The sequence below is a fragment of the Protobothrops mucrosquamatus genome, unplaced genomic scaffold, assembly GCF_001527695.2.
Source record: "Protobothrops mucrosquamatus isolate PMUCROS unplaced genomic scaffold, P.Mucros_1.0 scaffold1047, whole genome shotgun sequence".
Classification (NCBI taxonomy): Eukaryota; Metazoa; Chordata; class Lepidosauria; order Squamata; family Viperidae; genus Protobothrops; species Protobothrops mucrosquamatus.
In genome coordinates, this window is record NW_015387279.1 from 160,940 (window position 1) to 177,035 (window position 16,096).

A 16,096-nucleotide genomic window follows, 5' to 3' on the forward strand; every position below is an offset into this window, starting at 1 on the left:
GTCCTGCCAGTTTGGCAGTGGATATAGTTTTCTTTTTGGTAGTTTGTTGATTAGAGTATTGTTTTTTGCCTAACTGTTTATCAAAAACATCTCAGAAACAACCAACAGACTGCTATAAGAACATGATATTACTATAACACAAAAACCAATTAAAGTCCTCCAAAACCTCTTAAGCAAACCAAAAGTAGTCCAAGAAAAGAAAACAGGAATTATCTACAATATACAACAGCGACCATGTAGTACAAACAGGTAGAAGACTAGCAGAGTGCATCCGTGAACACCAACTATCTTTCAGAAGACATGATGAAAGCTCATTAATCTTACAACACATGAACAGAGTCAATCACAGTTTCAACTGGGAAACTATTAGCATTCTAGACCAATCTAAATTAAAAAAATGCTAAGGGATTCCTGGAACTTTGGCATTCAGACAAATCAGCCATCAATAGATATACAAATAAATCACATTTATACACCATTCAAGAGATAATTTTAAAAAATACCAAAACAAAAAACAAAAAAGAAACAAAAAAACTAGAACACATCCCTTCCAGCAGCCAACATGCAAATAAGCAGGGGTCAGCACCAGACAACAATTAGGCAGAAAACAATATTCAAGGAACCACCAAGGAGGAAATTCTACCTCTAGTAACACTATCAGAGTAAGCTACTATATATAAACAGGCAACTCAAACCAATGGTGTTACCTAGTTAGGTAATGAAAACTCTGCAAGCAAATAATCAAACTCCCAGAGCACTAAGGACTCAACAATTAAATTCTCATTTCAGATGTTACCTTCCAGTCCCACTGGGAGCAACAGAAGTATGTATGGCCATCTGATAAATTTGCTTCCCATGTGGGTCTTCTCCAGAAATAAATTGAGACTTTCGTTTTAAGAAAGAGCCCCCCCTTTTTTTGTTCCACGTTCAAGACAATGAAAGGTGTGTGTGTTTGTGTGTGTGTTGTAGGCCTTCTGTCTTTGGAACAAAATGGCATTGAACATTTACAGAGAAAATTAAAAATACAGAAATCCTGAATGTATGTCTTGGTTGAATTGCAGAATACTTTACATGTATTGTTTATGGTACCATAAAACTAATGACAGTTCAGCCAAAAAAAGAGAAACAGGGAAATGGCCTAATGTCACTGATTCATAGTCATCTGCATTAAATATTTTTTTCTGGCATTTTTTTTTCCATAGAGAGAAATTAAATTACAGTCACTCTTAAAGCTGAGCTCCAAATTGCAATTAAAAGTAGATATACTGTAATTTCTAAAATTACTTTATGGCAGCATTTTAATTCCCATTAAGTTCTTTTGGCTATTCAAAAATAATATTGCAAAAATATTTTATTTATTTACAGTATTTTTCCACACATGTTTCCCAGAAGGATTATAAGAGGGAATCCATTTGTTTTATTGAGTTCAGTTCTAACATCCAGCTAACCAGACATAGGAAAACTAATGATGGCTTAATGTGATTCCTAGCTTAATGTGATTCAATAGCTTTGAAATGAATTTCCAAATTCTAACTTGAACTACCAATCTCAACTGGTGAACTTAGTTACAGGTTGCAGTTCTTTTTCTCTCTCCAAATGTACCTAAATTTTAGAGTGCTACTAGCAAGAAAATAAAATTAACCAGCTGTGGATTACCTACACCTGAAATTGTACTTTGAAAGTATGTAGTTGCATAATTACACTTTTCAAGTACCTAAGAATGTTGCACAGAAGACTCAGACATGCTCTGTGTAAATCTCAGATCAAGTCATACAGTAATGGATTAAAATGACAAAAAGGCCGATTCTAGCTTAACGTTAGAACAATATTAAGGGGTAAAAACCCTTAATATCCCCACATCCTCTTGCTACATGAGCTCAGTTGGAGGCTAGAAAGTCTTAAATTATGGATGGTTTAATTTGGGAACCAGCATGGAGCAGGAGGTTGGCCTTGATGACCTAAATTGCTCCTTTTGATTCTAAGATTTTAGATTCTCTAATGTCTGAATTAGGATGTTTCTGAATCAAGGTAAAGGCACAGATGTCAAGGTCAGTTTTGAAGTGAAGAATTTTGAAGCTGAGCAGGGTTATTGATCCACCTAGTTTAGAATTCTTTCCAAATATAAGGTGTATCAAAAATCAAAAAGGTCAAAGGCCTGTCACAGTATATTTTATTAACTTTTTTTTCCCCAAAGAAAATGTTTCTGTAGTTAGGAAGTTTAAAAGCCATGTGTCAAAGAGTAAGGAATTGTTTAGAAAAAAATAGCAACCAATTTGAACATTTAATGTTCAGTAATTTGTATAGAAAAATGTGGGTTAGACAGCATCACCACCAGATGGATTCGTACCTGGCTGACTGGCCGTACTCAGCATGTGGTCCTCAATGGAACTGCATCTACATGGAGGGAAGTGTGTAGTGAGGTGCCCCAGGCTCTGTTCTGGGCCTAGTGCTCTTCAACATCTTCATCAACAATTTGGATGAGGGGATAGATGGGGAACTCATCAAATTAGCAGATGACACCAAGCTGGCAGGAATAGCCAACACTCCAGAAGATAGGCTTAAGATACAGGAGGATCTGGACAGACTTGAACACTGGGTGCTATCTAACAAAATGAAATTCAATGATGAAAAAAGTAAGGTTCTACATTTAGGCAAGAAAAACCAAATGTACAGGTATAGTATAGGTGGTACCTTGCTCATTAGTAGCAACTGTGAGAGGGATCTCAGAGTCCTAGTGGATCTATCACTTAGATATGAGCCAGCAGTATGCTGCAGCCGCCAAAAAAACCAACACAGTGTTAGGCTGCATTAACAGAGGGATAGAATCAAGATCACGTGAAGTATTAATACCACTTTACAATGCCTTGGTAAGGCCACACTTGTAATACTGCATCCAGTTTTGATCATCATGATGTAAAAAAGATATTGAGACTCTAGAAAGAGTACAGAGAAGAGCAACAAAGATGATTAGGGGACTGGAGGTTAAAACATGTAAGGAATGATTGCTGGAATTGGGTATGTCTAGTTTAATGAAGAGAAGGACGAGGGGGGTTACGATAGCAGTGTTCCAATATCTCAGGGACTGCCACAAAAAAGAGAGTCAAGCTATTCTCCAAAGCGCCTGAAGGCAGGACAAGAAGCAACGGATGGAAACTAATCAAGGAGAGAAGCAACCTAGAACTAAGGAGAAACTTCCTAACAGTTAGAACATTTAACCAGTGGAACAACCTGCCTCCAGAAGCGGTGAATGCTCCAACACTGGAAGTTTTTAAGAAGAGACTGGACAGCCATTTGTCTGAAATGGTATAGAGTTTCCTGCCTGAGCAGGAGGTTGGACTAGATGACCTCCAAGGTCCCTTCCAACTTTATTATTATTATTATAAATCAAATACAAATAAAGTGTAGATAAAAAAATTAAAACCTCAGTCATATATTTATTGCCACTCAGGTAATTTAATAATTCTTAAATTTTACTTCAGTTCTCACCATAGGGTCATTTTTGACACTACACTTTCGATTGTAGTAATGACAAAACCCAACATAATAATAGTTGACACATACTTAATGGAAAACAAGAAATGCAGAAAATCTGAACATCAAACCAATGATCTTATTTGTAACCTATAGGTGCAGAGTGAATGTAAAATTTAGTAATTTTGATGATGTGTCAGACATAATAATAATTGTCAACAATTATAAATGATCAGGTCTTAATATTTGCATAATGTAATATGTGCCCTGGAGACAGCCAGGTAGATTTGTGAGACAGCTGCTTTAAAGAGAGATAAAGAAGAAATGAGACAATTGGGTAATTTTTCTGTCCTTACAGGACTTAATGGGAGTTTAATTCTTACTGCATACTTTTATTAATAAATATTTGCATTCTGAATATAATCTTACTTACTTTTCTACTTTGTAGCTAGTAACATTATAGTGCCCTTCATAATATCATAGTGTAGATCAAACCAGGAAAACTGCAGTGAAGGAATTTAAATAATCCTCATATATCTGCATTTAATCCTTGGATTAAAAAAAATGATTCATAGTATAACCAGCCTTGCAGTATATTGATTATTTTTAATTTCCCATTATGACAGTGTCTGTCTCAGCTTTTTTTTTTTGTGGGGGGGGGGAATAGCATTCTCCCCCAAACTCAAACTTTTTTCTTTAATGTAATGTGAAATAATGTCATGAAATTAGGTTAGATACAAGTTGGCTAGAATGATTACCATGCTGGCAATATATATGTAAGTTAAAACAAAAAGTGTCATAGCAACAACTACAATAAGAATATACAGTACATAAGTATGTGTTTATAAAAATGTTTAATTGAAGTGCTGTTGGGCCATTTAAGTGCTTTAAGCTATTTATTTTGGGACAAGATATAAAGCTTGCTTACTATTGTGCTTGTGTGTGTGTGTGTGTGTGTATATATCTAGTATTTCCATATAATTAAATTTTAATTTGTTTACTTTTGAAGAGCATCTGCAAATTTGAATATCATCAGATTACAGTTACACAGACTGTAGTCAGAACAATTTAAAGGAAAGAGCTCAAGATGTAATAGTCTAAAACTTTTTCTTCCTTTAAATCACTGCAGCGATGACCAGCACTGGTAAATGTTTGTGCTACGAAATATGGTGCATGGCTGGGAAATATGATCTCTTAATAGCAAAATTTACTGACAATGCAAAATACTTTCCCCAAAGAAACTTTCTGGGTTTTTTCTTTCTTTCTTTCTTTCTTTTCTTTTTTCCAGACACAAATTTGATTTCTCGTGTTCTTTTTTTTTTTATTTCTCTTCTCTCCCGTTCCCCTTTGTTCTCCCCTTTTTTTCCCCCTTAAAATTCCAAACAATGTAGGTGTCTAGTCACATACAGGTCTTAGCCAGGAAGAAAGTTCGAGAAATTCAAGCTGCCATTAAGGTACGTTTGGCTTGCCCAGTTGTAGGGGGCTTTTCATCTCCATGGTTACAGGCTTTTCCTTTGTTTTCCCTCCCTTCCCCTACCCTGCAGGTGTCTAGTCACATTCAGGTTCTTGCCAGAAGGAAATCTCGTGATTTTCATTCCAAGCTAAAGGTATGCGCTTTTCTGCTTTGGGGCTTGTGGTTGCTATGCGTTTTACTTCCTGTGTTCCCTGGTGATTGGAGGAATGCCTGGGGCTGTGATTCTTGTAACCTAGTTTCCTTGCATGTGGTAGCTGTTGACATTTCTTTGTGTTTAATCTCCTTCCCTCCCTCTGATTTCTGCAGTAGCATCTATATTAAACTATTTTAACACCTTGGAATGCTATTCACTGTTTGCATGCCAACTTTAATAGGGAAATATGTCCTTGTTTTTTGTTTTTGTTTTTTTGCTTTTAAAATCTCATTAGTAGATAAGAGTTTGTAAGATGGAGGGGGGGGGACAAAACACTGGTTAAATAAAAGAAGATCAAGCACATATCGTAAAAGCTGAGATTTAAATCAGTGTAGCAGTTCTTCTGTATTGTTTTTAAAGATACATTTTCAGATGAGTGCTAAATTCACACTTTTCCTCCAGGGATGTTATCCTTATCTGCAATGTCCAGAGTTTACCTTTGGCAAATCGTTCTAGCCTCCACACTTTTTATATTGGCCAAATGAAACCACCTGATTGGTTTCTTCTCTAGAAAAGTTAGCCGTGTGCTTAATCTGCACTCCCTGAAGATGTGGAAATCTTTTGCTCAGATCTGATAAACGTGGGCTTTGCAGAGGAAATCCTGCATTCTCCTCTTACACACTTAAGGTCCACAGAGCACAGTAAGACTGGCTTTTGTGTACACAGAACGAAGATTGGGCTGCACAATTTCAGTTTGGTAGTTTCTTAAAGAGTATATTCTGGAGAAGCTGTGCCTCGCTTCACTTGAAATTAAGAAAGTGGGATGGTCATTTTTTTCCTCTTTCTAATTTCCAAGAACAAACAAACATAGCAAGCAAGGCTTCATTTTGTACATGTAAGAAATGCAAATTTTGCATTGCAAGCTCCTGAATATTTTTTAATAGGAAAGGTATTGGGGGGGGGGGGGAATGACAGGTTAAGTGGAGGGTTTTTTTCCCTTTTGTTTCTATCTTTTTTGTGATCATTCCTTTTTTTTAAAAAAAAAGTCAAAATACCTTAACAATTCAACCAAAAGAAACACATTTCAGCATGTGAATACTGTGTACCAATCTTCTCAAATCTGATGTGCTCCAAGTATGATACACTACAAATGATATAATCCTGATTGGGACAGGAATTATGAGAATTGTACTCCAAAAACTTTGGAAGGCACCAGATTGGGCAAGGCTTCATTGTCTGAAATATTAAATACCATCAGTGGGATTTGCCCCAGTCCTGGAACAGGAAAAGGTCAACCACAGACTCACTTTATAAGTGTTCTGTCAGGAGCTTCTGGTTTGACTCTGCTGCGGGCAGCATGCTGGCAGGCTTGTGTGGCTGTTGTTGGCTGGCTTTTGAGCTGAACTGGCTGATAGTTGGGTTTGGTGAACAACTAAGTCAAGTTAAACATGTTGCTTGTTAACCCGGGGTGCAAAGATAGAGAAGGCTGTAGCGTTTCAGACTAAAACTATCCAATCTAATGACTAAAAGAAGGTGTTTTAGCTCATGTTTGGACGATTAAAAGAGTGTACTGACTTTAAGCACACACCTAAATTAATACTGGGCACCTGCAGCCTCCTTTGTGGACAATAAATTCAGTAATTTGTTCGTGTTATACCTAGCAAATGGCCTATTCTTAAACTTTTGCATTTACATTGTCATGGTTCTGTTTTATGAAGAAACCATAAAATGTGTTGTTGTTTTTTACCCACACCTAAAATAGTAAAGTTTCCTTTTAGAAAATGTGCCTATTTCTTACTTATGCACTTCCTTTTGTTAACGATGGTGATGGTGATGGTAGTGGCGAAGATGCCTTTTTTTGCAGAAAAAATACCAATTATGCTTACAAGTCCTCTTTCCCAGCAGGTACTTATTTGTTGCCTCTCTACTGTTTAAAGTTTAGGAATCCTTTGTCCTGAATGCCCTCGGTCTAAAGAATATTTTAAAGAATCCTTTGCTGCATTTTTAGAATTTTTGCCATTGTCACAATTTTAGGATATGCATCAGTGCAAAGAGACAGACTGCCACAGTAAAATGAGCTTTGAGTGATGCGGGGAGTATCTCCATCTGTGCAAAATTCATTTTTATGTGAGGTAAATGAAAGAAAAATTGTTCCTCTTATTAAGGAAAACTTGGAGGACTAAATCAGATGGGATCCAGCCTTCAAGATTGGATCTATGTGAGGTTAGGGCTGGATATGGGTTTGTACATTAAGCCTATGGGTACTACAAAATTGGAAATGTAGGGTTACCTGAATTCTCTAGAGTAAAACTGTTTAGAGAAAATCTGGATCCTGCATCAAAATAAATATAAGATTATGATTCTGTTAAATCAGAATATATGTGTGGAGAGGCTAAAAAGATAGATGGATAGAAAAAAATGGCCACAAAGTTATGATAAGCCTTTTTTAAGAGTTGTTATTTGCTAAAAAAAAAAAATAGTTTAAGTGCAAGATAGTAGGCAACCTATTTTCTGTGTGCTTCAGGGAGAATATAAAAATATATTATTTTAGCATAACCTGAGTTCTCTAAGAAATAATGGTCCTTTTATATTCTTCACTTGCGACTATGTCCACTAAATTAAAAGAGGAGAGGAATGGATTTTTTTTTTTGAATTATTAACATCATATGAAAGACTTTCTTTCACCGTAACTTTCTAAACATGAAGGAGGATTTGGACAGAGGATAAAATGGGCAATAGGAGATAATCTTTTATATGTAGCATGCAAATTTTAAGATAAATGTATACTCTGCTCTGTAGCAGATTCTAATGAGTGCAATGCTACTTGCAGTTCTGTCCATCTATTGAACGTGATTTACTGAGGGATGGTTTCTGAAAAAGCCATCTATCTAATCTGAAGACTGTAAATAATCACAGATCAACTACTGCAATTTGGAACATTTTGCATAACATAACTTGTGTTGCAGTGTTTCTTAATGTTCTTCACAATACTAGTGTTCCATGAACAACTTCCATTGAATGTAAATAGTTTATATTTATATTTAGTATTGCTAAATATAATACACTTAAGCACACCTGAATGCTGCATTACTGAGCAACTGTTGCCTGCTCATATAGCTGAGGAAACCTTAAGTGAGATGCTCTGATGCCTCTCTTCAAAAGTGCAGAGAAACTATGGTCCCCTTGCTGCAATTCCATGCAAAGTTAAGCAACTCAAAGGAGTACACCCAGCTAGTTCACTGTGGTGGAAATATCCTTTGCCCTTGCGGATCATTCCCTGTTCCAGATGCTGCAAAGCAAGGTGTTATTTTCCCAGGTGTGCTTTCAGGTTACCTGGAGGAAGATTTCTTCAGTGCTCATAGTTTCATCAGGCTGAAATATCTGGTGAAGGAAGACAACGTATTTTTTGCAGCAGCAAATTTGCAGCAGCAATTTTTAAAAGACATTGAAAAATTTAAAGACATTAATGAGAATAAAAACAACAACTTTTAAGCATTAAAAGAGGAGGGAGGACAGCCGTAGCATCTCTGCATCGTAGTATTGATAACTACATTCAGTCATTAGAAAGCAAAATCTGTGTTTCTGAATTATGAGTATTTCATAAGAGTTCAACTGTCAATGTTTAGGGGTTGATAGTGGGATTAAAAATACAGGCCCACCTCTGACTTTCACACATTGAGTAGATGAACTGAACATTCTATAGCCTGCAGTTTATATAGCAGCTCTCTTTATATGTGACTGGTTAGTCATCCAAAAGCTATGTAGTGAATAGGTACTAGAAGGAGTGCACTGAAAGGGCGTGAGTAAGTATTGCTGAGTATTAGGAGCATGCCACTGTTCTTTGCACTTTTTTCATTATTGTAGAAAACAATTATCCAGATCCAGGATTTTTAACTATACTATACAAATATGCCCAATATAGGCTAAAGCTTTTTGAACTCAGTTGATAAAATCTTCAATGATCGATTCGGAAATGTGGATTGCTCCTTTTCATCCACCTAGGAAATGCTGCAGCTCCTCATTTTGCACTGGTCTACAGTAACATTTAATTAATATTTTTGCTTCGTTTTCAGTATCCATTAGGAACTCATTAAACGAAGTAAAAAAAACAACATGCCTACAGTTCACATGTATGCAATGATTTTATATCCATTAGTGGGCATTCCATACTGTTTGCATGTAAAAAGAAAATACTGTTGTCAGGTTTCTAAAGATAGCTCTATGTAGCTTCTCTTTATTGAAAAAAATAATAATAAAAGCCTTGAAAAATTCTCTTTGATGTGAATGGAGTCCTCTGCATTTTGAAATACAATAAGATGGATTAATTGCTCCTCATTAAGCAGCAAGTTGGGACAGCTTTTGAATGTGCTTTCTTTTTTCAGCGCTGGCTATTGCTGGCTGAAATAGCCAGCTTTTGTGTCTTCTACTGCCTTCTCTGATAATAAGAAAATTGGAGATCATGGCTACAATTATTCTACTGTCTTTTGTTTAGAACAATTGCGTACTTCCATGGTACTTGTTTTCCTTCTTCTCCTTCTCCTTCTCCTTCTCCTCCTCCTCCTCCTCCTCCTCCTCCTCCTCCTCCTCCTCCTTCTCCTTCTCCCTCCTGTTCTTCCTCTTCCTTCTCTATTATTCAAATCAATACTATGTATGAACAGGAATAAGATTTCCGAAATTACTTATTAGGAAATTATGCTCATGTTTTCTGCTTTAACATAAAATCCATTTTTAATAAATTTCAGGTTGTTTTTTCTTTTCTTTTTTATCATACTTTTACTTTTAAAATTCATATGTTTGTGTGCGTCCATATATATTATTATAATATTATACACCCACACCAATATATGCTTTGAAATTTTAAAATTAAATATCCTTTTTATCTTACTGGAATACGAAATTAATTTCCTAAAGGCAGATTGGACTTATTAAATTCTTTAAGGGAGAAGAACAGTTTTACATTAAAAAAAAATTGAGTTTCTTGTTATATAACGTTCAGTAAATATTCCCATGGTTTTAAAAAAATGGAATGACTTCTGATCATATTTTGTTTTTCTGGTATTTTTTTTCAAAAGCAATGGAAACCTTGGAATCTGATTCATTAAAAATTATTTCATTATATTATGTATGAATACATTGCATAATGCAACCTCCTCCCACTTGGTTACATTGAACTACAATTCTCATTCCACATCGCATATCAAATTATCAAGCTGGGGTTTATGTTGTTTTCAGTGGTTTCTCAAATTTTTTTTACTCCTGACCCCAAACACATTTATAAATATTCAGTCCCTTTGCTAATTGAATGTTTCTAATCCCAATTTCTTCCCAATTTCTGTTTTTTATTCACCAGTTTCTTTTATTACAATGTATAATGAAGAATTATGATTATGATTTCATCACCAGTTAATTACAAAACTGTTAAAATTCATACAATATTTATTGGTGAATAGTGCTATTTGTAATAAAAAGTAAAAAAAAAAAAGTAAAAAAAGAAAAATCCCACATGTATTCAGGTTCCCAGTTTCATAGGAGGATCTATACATGTGCAAATATAAGTACAGGTAGTCCTTCGACTTACAACAATTCATTTAGTGACAGTTTGAAGCTACAAAGACACTGGAAAAAGGGACTTATGACTGATTTTCACACTTATGTTCATTGCCATGATCATGTGATCAAAATTCAGATCCTTGGCAACTGACTCATATTTATGATGGTTGCAGTATCCCAGGGTCATGTTATGACCTTTTGCGACCTTACGTCAATGGGGAAGCCAGATTCACTTAACAATTGTGTTACTAATAACAGAATAACAGAGTTGGAAGAGATCTTGGAAGTCTTCTAGTCAACCCCCCTGCTCAAGCAGGAGACCCTACACCATTTTAAACAAACAGTTGTCCAATCTCTTTTTGAAAACATCCAGTGTTCGAGCACCCACAACTTCTGGAGGCAAGTTGTTCCACTGATTAATAATTCTAACTGTCAGGAAATTTTTCCTCCGTTCTTGGTTCTTTCCTTGATTAGTTTCCATCCATTGCTTCTTGTCCTGCCTTCAGGTGCTTTGGAGAATAGCTTGACTCCCTCTTCTTTGTGGCAGCTCCTTAGATAGTGAAACACTGCTAACATGTAACCCCTAGTCCTTCTTTTCATTAAAAACACTAACTTAATAGTTGCAGTAATTCATTTAACAACTGTGGCAAGAATGATCATAAAATGGGGCAAAATTCAATAACTGTGTTGTTTAGCAACAGAGATTTTCGGCTCAGTTGTAATCGTAAATCCAGGACTATCCGTACATGGAAAAACCCATATCTCAATTTCAGTCCATTACATGCATATTTTGAACTACAGCAGCTGTTTTTATTTTTTATTTTTACCGGTATTCACATTATGTGTGAATCTGAACTCAAGTAAAGAACTGTAGATAAATTGCAACAGTCTGAGTGGGCAGGCAATCATAACCACCAACAATTTTTATTTTTATTTTATTTTTTGGACGCCTGCTTTATAAGGTCAGGCTTCATACATTTGACCAAACTTAATCCTTTTTTTCCTGAAAAATGGGATGCAACTGACAAGAGACCATAATAGTGCAGGAGAGTATGCTACTGAATGTAGTTTCACTGGAGATATATTTTCTTTGGGAAATTTAGGGTATAGAATATTTGTCCATGTTTACTATTTTAGGAAGCATTGTGATTACTTTGGTCAAAGCAATTGTTTTAATAGAGCTTAAATATTTATGGATTTAAAAAAAAAAGCAAAAAAAATCTTTTCATGGCTATCCAAGGAAATGCTACTTTGCTCCAAGGTTTTAAGGAAGATTAATTCATAATTTAATGATTTAATAGTTTAATAATTCATGTCAAGTTTCTATTCAAATTTGCACTAGAAACTTCATAATTTTTACCTTATTCTAATTAAGCTGTTTCATATTAACTGCTGCATAACTGACAGCGAAAATAGATGCAGGTTTTCTTAAGAAGTCAAGGTTTTGATTACTTGAGTTCATTAAAGATCCCAGTGCACTCAGAGGTGGAGAATAAGGGTGTTAAGTCATGTATCTTGGCCAAATTCCAGTTTAGGTAATTACTGCTAATCTCCTTGCCTAAATTCCCCATCCAGTTTTAATTGGACGTAGACTTCTTCACTAGTTGCTCAAACATCATATAACATTTTAATGACTGATTTAATCAGTTCTTAGGAGTTAAGCCAGAACTGCAGATTAAGACAGAAGGCCAAATCTTCTCTCTTCCTTACTTTCAAAGCTGGGAGGTCTGTTTAGTCCTGCAGATATCCCCAAATAAATAAAAATTATCAGGAGAGAGGGTGGTGATCCTTATTGGTTCCAGAACAAACAAGGACATTATCTGCTAGAGATAACTTTATGCCAGAAATCAAGCAGGCAAGCCAACAGCCAGAGGCATAGCAACAAATATTACTTGGTAGTATATATCTTTTTTAAAAGGTATAAAATCTACTATTTTGCTCTTACACACTGATAAAGACATAGCAGTGCTAGGCTTCTAGAATCTGAATCAGTGTACTAAGTCTGAAAATGAAACGTTGCAAAGTAACGTTGCTTTGTTACTTGGTCACACAGGTAATCTTGTTATGACTTAATATTATGGCTTAATATTTTTACCTGGAGTTCACCTGCTGCGTCTGAGAATTATGTGCAGAATAGGATTATTGTTTAGTCAATACCCCAGACAACTGTGATTTATTGGTAAGCCAAGATTAAAAATATAAGCTTAGTGTTTCAGATGAACCCAACCATTACAGTCTCCAAATATGAAAAGGAATCTGCATATTTGACCTTGCTTCCCCAATTAATAATTGTTATGAATCCCTTTGACTGGCTAGACAGGGTATAATATGAAAATAATAGAGATTGGTATAGTGGTTAAATGCTGGTCTAGGAGCTCTCCCTTAGGCATGAAAGCCACTGGGTGGCTTTGGGCTAGTAGTCACTCTCTCACAGCCCAACCCAGCTGGTAAGGAGATTCTTGGGGGAAAATAGGAGGGAGATATTAGGTATTTGTGCTGCTTTATGTTACAAATATAAAAAGGGGCATAATAATAATAATAATAATAATAATAATAATAATAATAACAACAACAACAACAACAACAACAACAACATTATTTCTTTGGAGGCTTAGTTGCTGAGATGAATATCCATAGCTCGACTCTTGCACTCAAAATTTTGTGTAGATAGGCTGTGGTTGTGATGTATTCTACAATAAGTGTACAGAAAATAAGATGTGATTTAGAACTAGCACTGTTTATTTTTCATATTTAAAATTATAAGAGCTTAGGTAACAAAATCCAAAAGCTTAGGTAACAAAATCAGTCAGAGAGTTGGTCAACCTTTGGAATAGGTACTTTCTCATCCCTGCCAGTATATTTTCTGGTTCTTCTGCAGCCATGCTGTTCTCAGGATCTCCCCTCTGACTACAAGGGCAGCTTAGAGAAGGGTCCACAAGTGTCAGGGCCATTTCTGGAACATTAACACCTGATCAGATTTCGGTTTCATGTTCTGTGCAGGATGGACGGAAGAACACACTATAAACAGCTGCTCTCCTGCCATCAATCCCCCACCCTCCATCAGCTAGCTTAAAATAGGCAGCATCTCATTTTTGATACAGGAGCTTCCACCATCAGTGTTTAAGTCTAATGTTGCCAGAACGAGGTGTTCAGTTTTATTAAAGTTATCAACATGACTATTCTTAAATCCCTTTTTTCCTCTTTTGATGAATCAGGTTCTAGGTAAAAATTTAACATTCCTGTAAATATTGAATGAACTGCAACCCCCTTCTATTTTTTTAATTTGCTGTAGCCTATTTTGCTAAGAAATTGCACTTATACAGAAAAATTTTAACAAACTTTTTGTTGTTACATCCAGGTAACAAGCATGGTAAGTATTATCAGTAAAACAAATATATACTTTAGCTATGCTTGGCAGAGATATGTGTATACGTATGTATGCATATGTGTATGTATGCGCACATATACATGTATACATATATATATATTTAGTAGCTTTAACTATACTGTTAGCCTGTTCTGCTTCTAAAGGAGCTGTTCAAATTAAAAAGCTGCTCACTTCTCATTACTCTGTATGAGCTTTCAAGGGAATACTTGTGTGAATCTGTATTCCATATTGGATGGCATGCATTTCTAGCCAGCATGCTTGCAACTTTGCTTGTAATCATAGGTTTGCCTCTTAGTGCTTCTGTCCCTTCATTATTCAGTCTTACGTCCAAAGTTGAGCAGTTCCTAAAACCATGATTTATCCCATGATTTTAAACTTTTGAAGTAAAATGTAAATTCCATTTAAATCACTTCCATTAAAATCAAATTTGCTGTTGTTTATACAGCAGTAGTAACAAACGATCTCTGAGAAAAATGTGAATGAATATAATATAACTTCTATTTGTCAATAAATCAGTGCCTGGCTAGTATTTGTTTGGAATATTGCCCATTTCAGCCCATTCATGCACAGCTTGTAACTCCAAAGATGCTGCCACTCAATGGGAAAACCCCATACAGGCGGAATCTATGTGTGAATGGCACAAATGCATGGATGGTATCAATCAAATCAGTGGTGGGATTCAAATGTATGAACAACTGGTTCTCTGTGTGGATGCCACTTCCGGAAGTCCGTTCTGGGCCTGGGCAACAAAAAATTAGCTACCGGTTCTGCCGAAGTGGTGCAAACTGGCTGAATACCACCACTGAATCAAATGCATCTCTCTGTAGCAGTTGGCTTTCTCCACATCATATGAACCCCCAATCTTTTATCTGTAGCCTCTCGGCAGCCATATATCCAAGCACCCCCATTTTTTTTCTTTCTTACTTCAAGATTTATGTATTTATTTAGTAGAGGCTTAAAATCACAGTAAAAAAAAGAGAAAAGGGGTTATAAATAGTGTAAGAGTAAATAAAAAGCTGAACTAAGATTAATCCTCCCTGTTAAAACATTGAGTTTAACCCTTTAGAAGTTTTCTAAAATCTAACTATTAGTCAATAATAATCGCTTTAATTTCAATGAGTCAGAACAATGAATTAATAAAAAATTCTGTCTAATTCAAGAATCCTGTCCTTATTTAATAAATCAAACAACAATGTAGATATTAAAAGTCTTAAGAGAAACATAAAATTTAAATGCAGTGTTAGTCCATATGTAGAACTATAATTCGTAAATGGTTCTTAGTTTTTACCTTGATGCATAATCCCATAACTTAATTTGTTACTCTTCAATTGTGCCTGATTCCTATGTGGGCTTGTATATAATACAGTATAGAGATCAGCCATGCTGGCATTATTCCAGTCCTACACAGAAGTTGCATGCATTTGTTTAGCAATGACATTCCCTTTTAAAACAGTTATTCTGTCTTTCTGACATAGGAAGGAAAATGTTAAAACTAGCAATTCTTGCTGTGCAATCACTGACATAATGTTAGAGATTGTTAAGCCAGAATCCAGACCTATTGGTCCAAAGCTGGAACTTGGGCTAGTTAAGTTCTATGATTCAAGAGTGGCCACCTATGGGAATATAAGTGATTGCCTTTGTGTGATTAACAAGGCAAGTCTTATATCTTAGGACGGTTAGGAAATAAGAGACAACAACTGTGTTCATAAATTCATTATTAAGCAAACTGGAAACAAACCAGCAAAATAATTGTGGCTTCATTAGCTAATTCCTAGCTTGTTTCTTCTCTTTTTAGCTGTTCTTTTCTTGCACCCTCTGGATTGATTAGAGGATTAGGCAAGGGACAAACCCAAAGTAAGACAGAATCCCACAAATCATGTATCCCTGTTTGCACATAGTGCTTGAGATAGAATTGGAGTCAGTAAGCCAATAACAAACTCTTATTTAAGTCTATAATTTATTATCCTAAAATAAACCATGCTTTATTCATTCAGATTTTTTATTCAAAGCTAAACCAGCTACGTTATAATTTGCTACAATGTTCTCAGGTCCTGATTCTTGCTCTAGTTGCCCACAATTG

At 35.6% G+C, this 16,096-nt stretch overlaps 1 protein-coding gene across 1 annotated transcript in view; it reads left to right on the forward strand.

Moving 5' to 3' along the window:
• The window catches only part of TEAD1 (TEA domain transcription factor 1), a 126,793-nt gene that overhangs the window by 68,764 nt on the left and 41,933 nt on the right, over positions 1 to 16,096 (forward strand). The window contains exon 3 of the mRNA XM_015820042.1: positions 5,016 to 5,078. Coding sequence (XP_015675528.1) covers positions 5,016 to 5,078 — 63 coding nt within the window. The remainder of the gene's footprint in view (positions 1 to 5,015; positions 5,079 to 16,096) is intronic.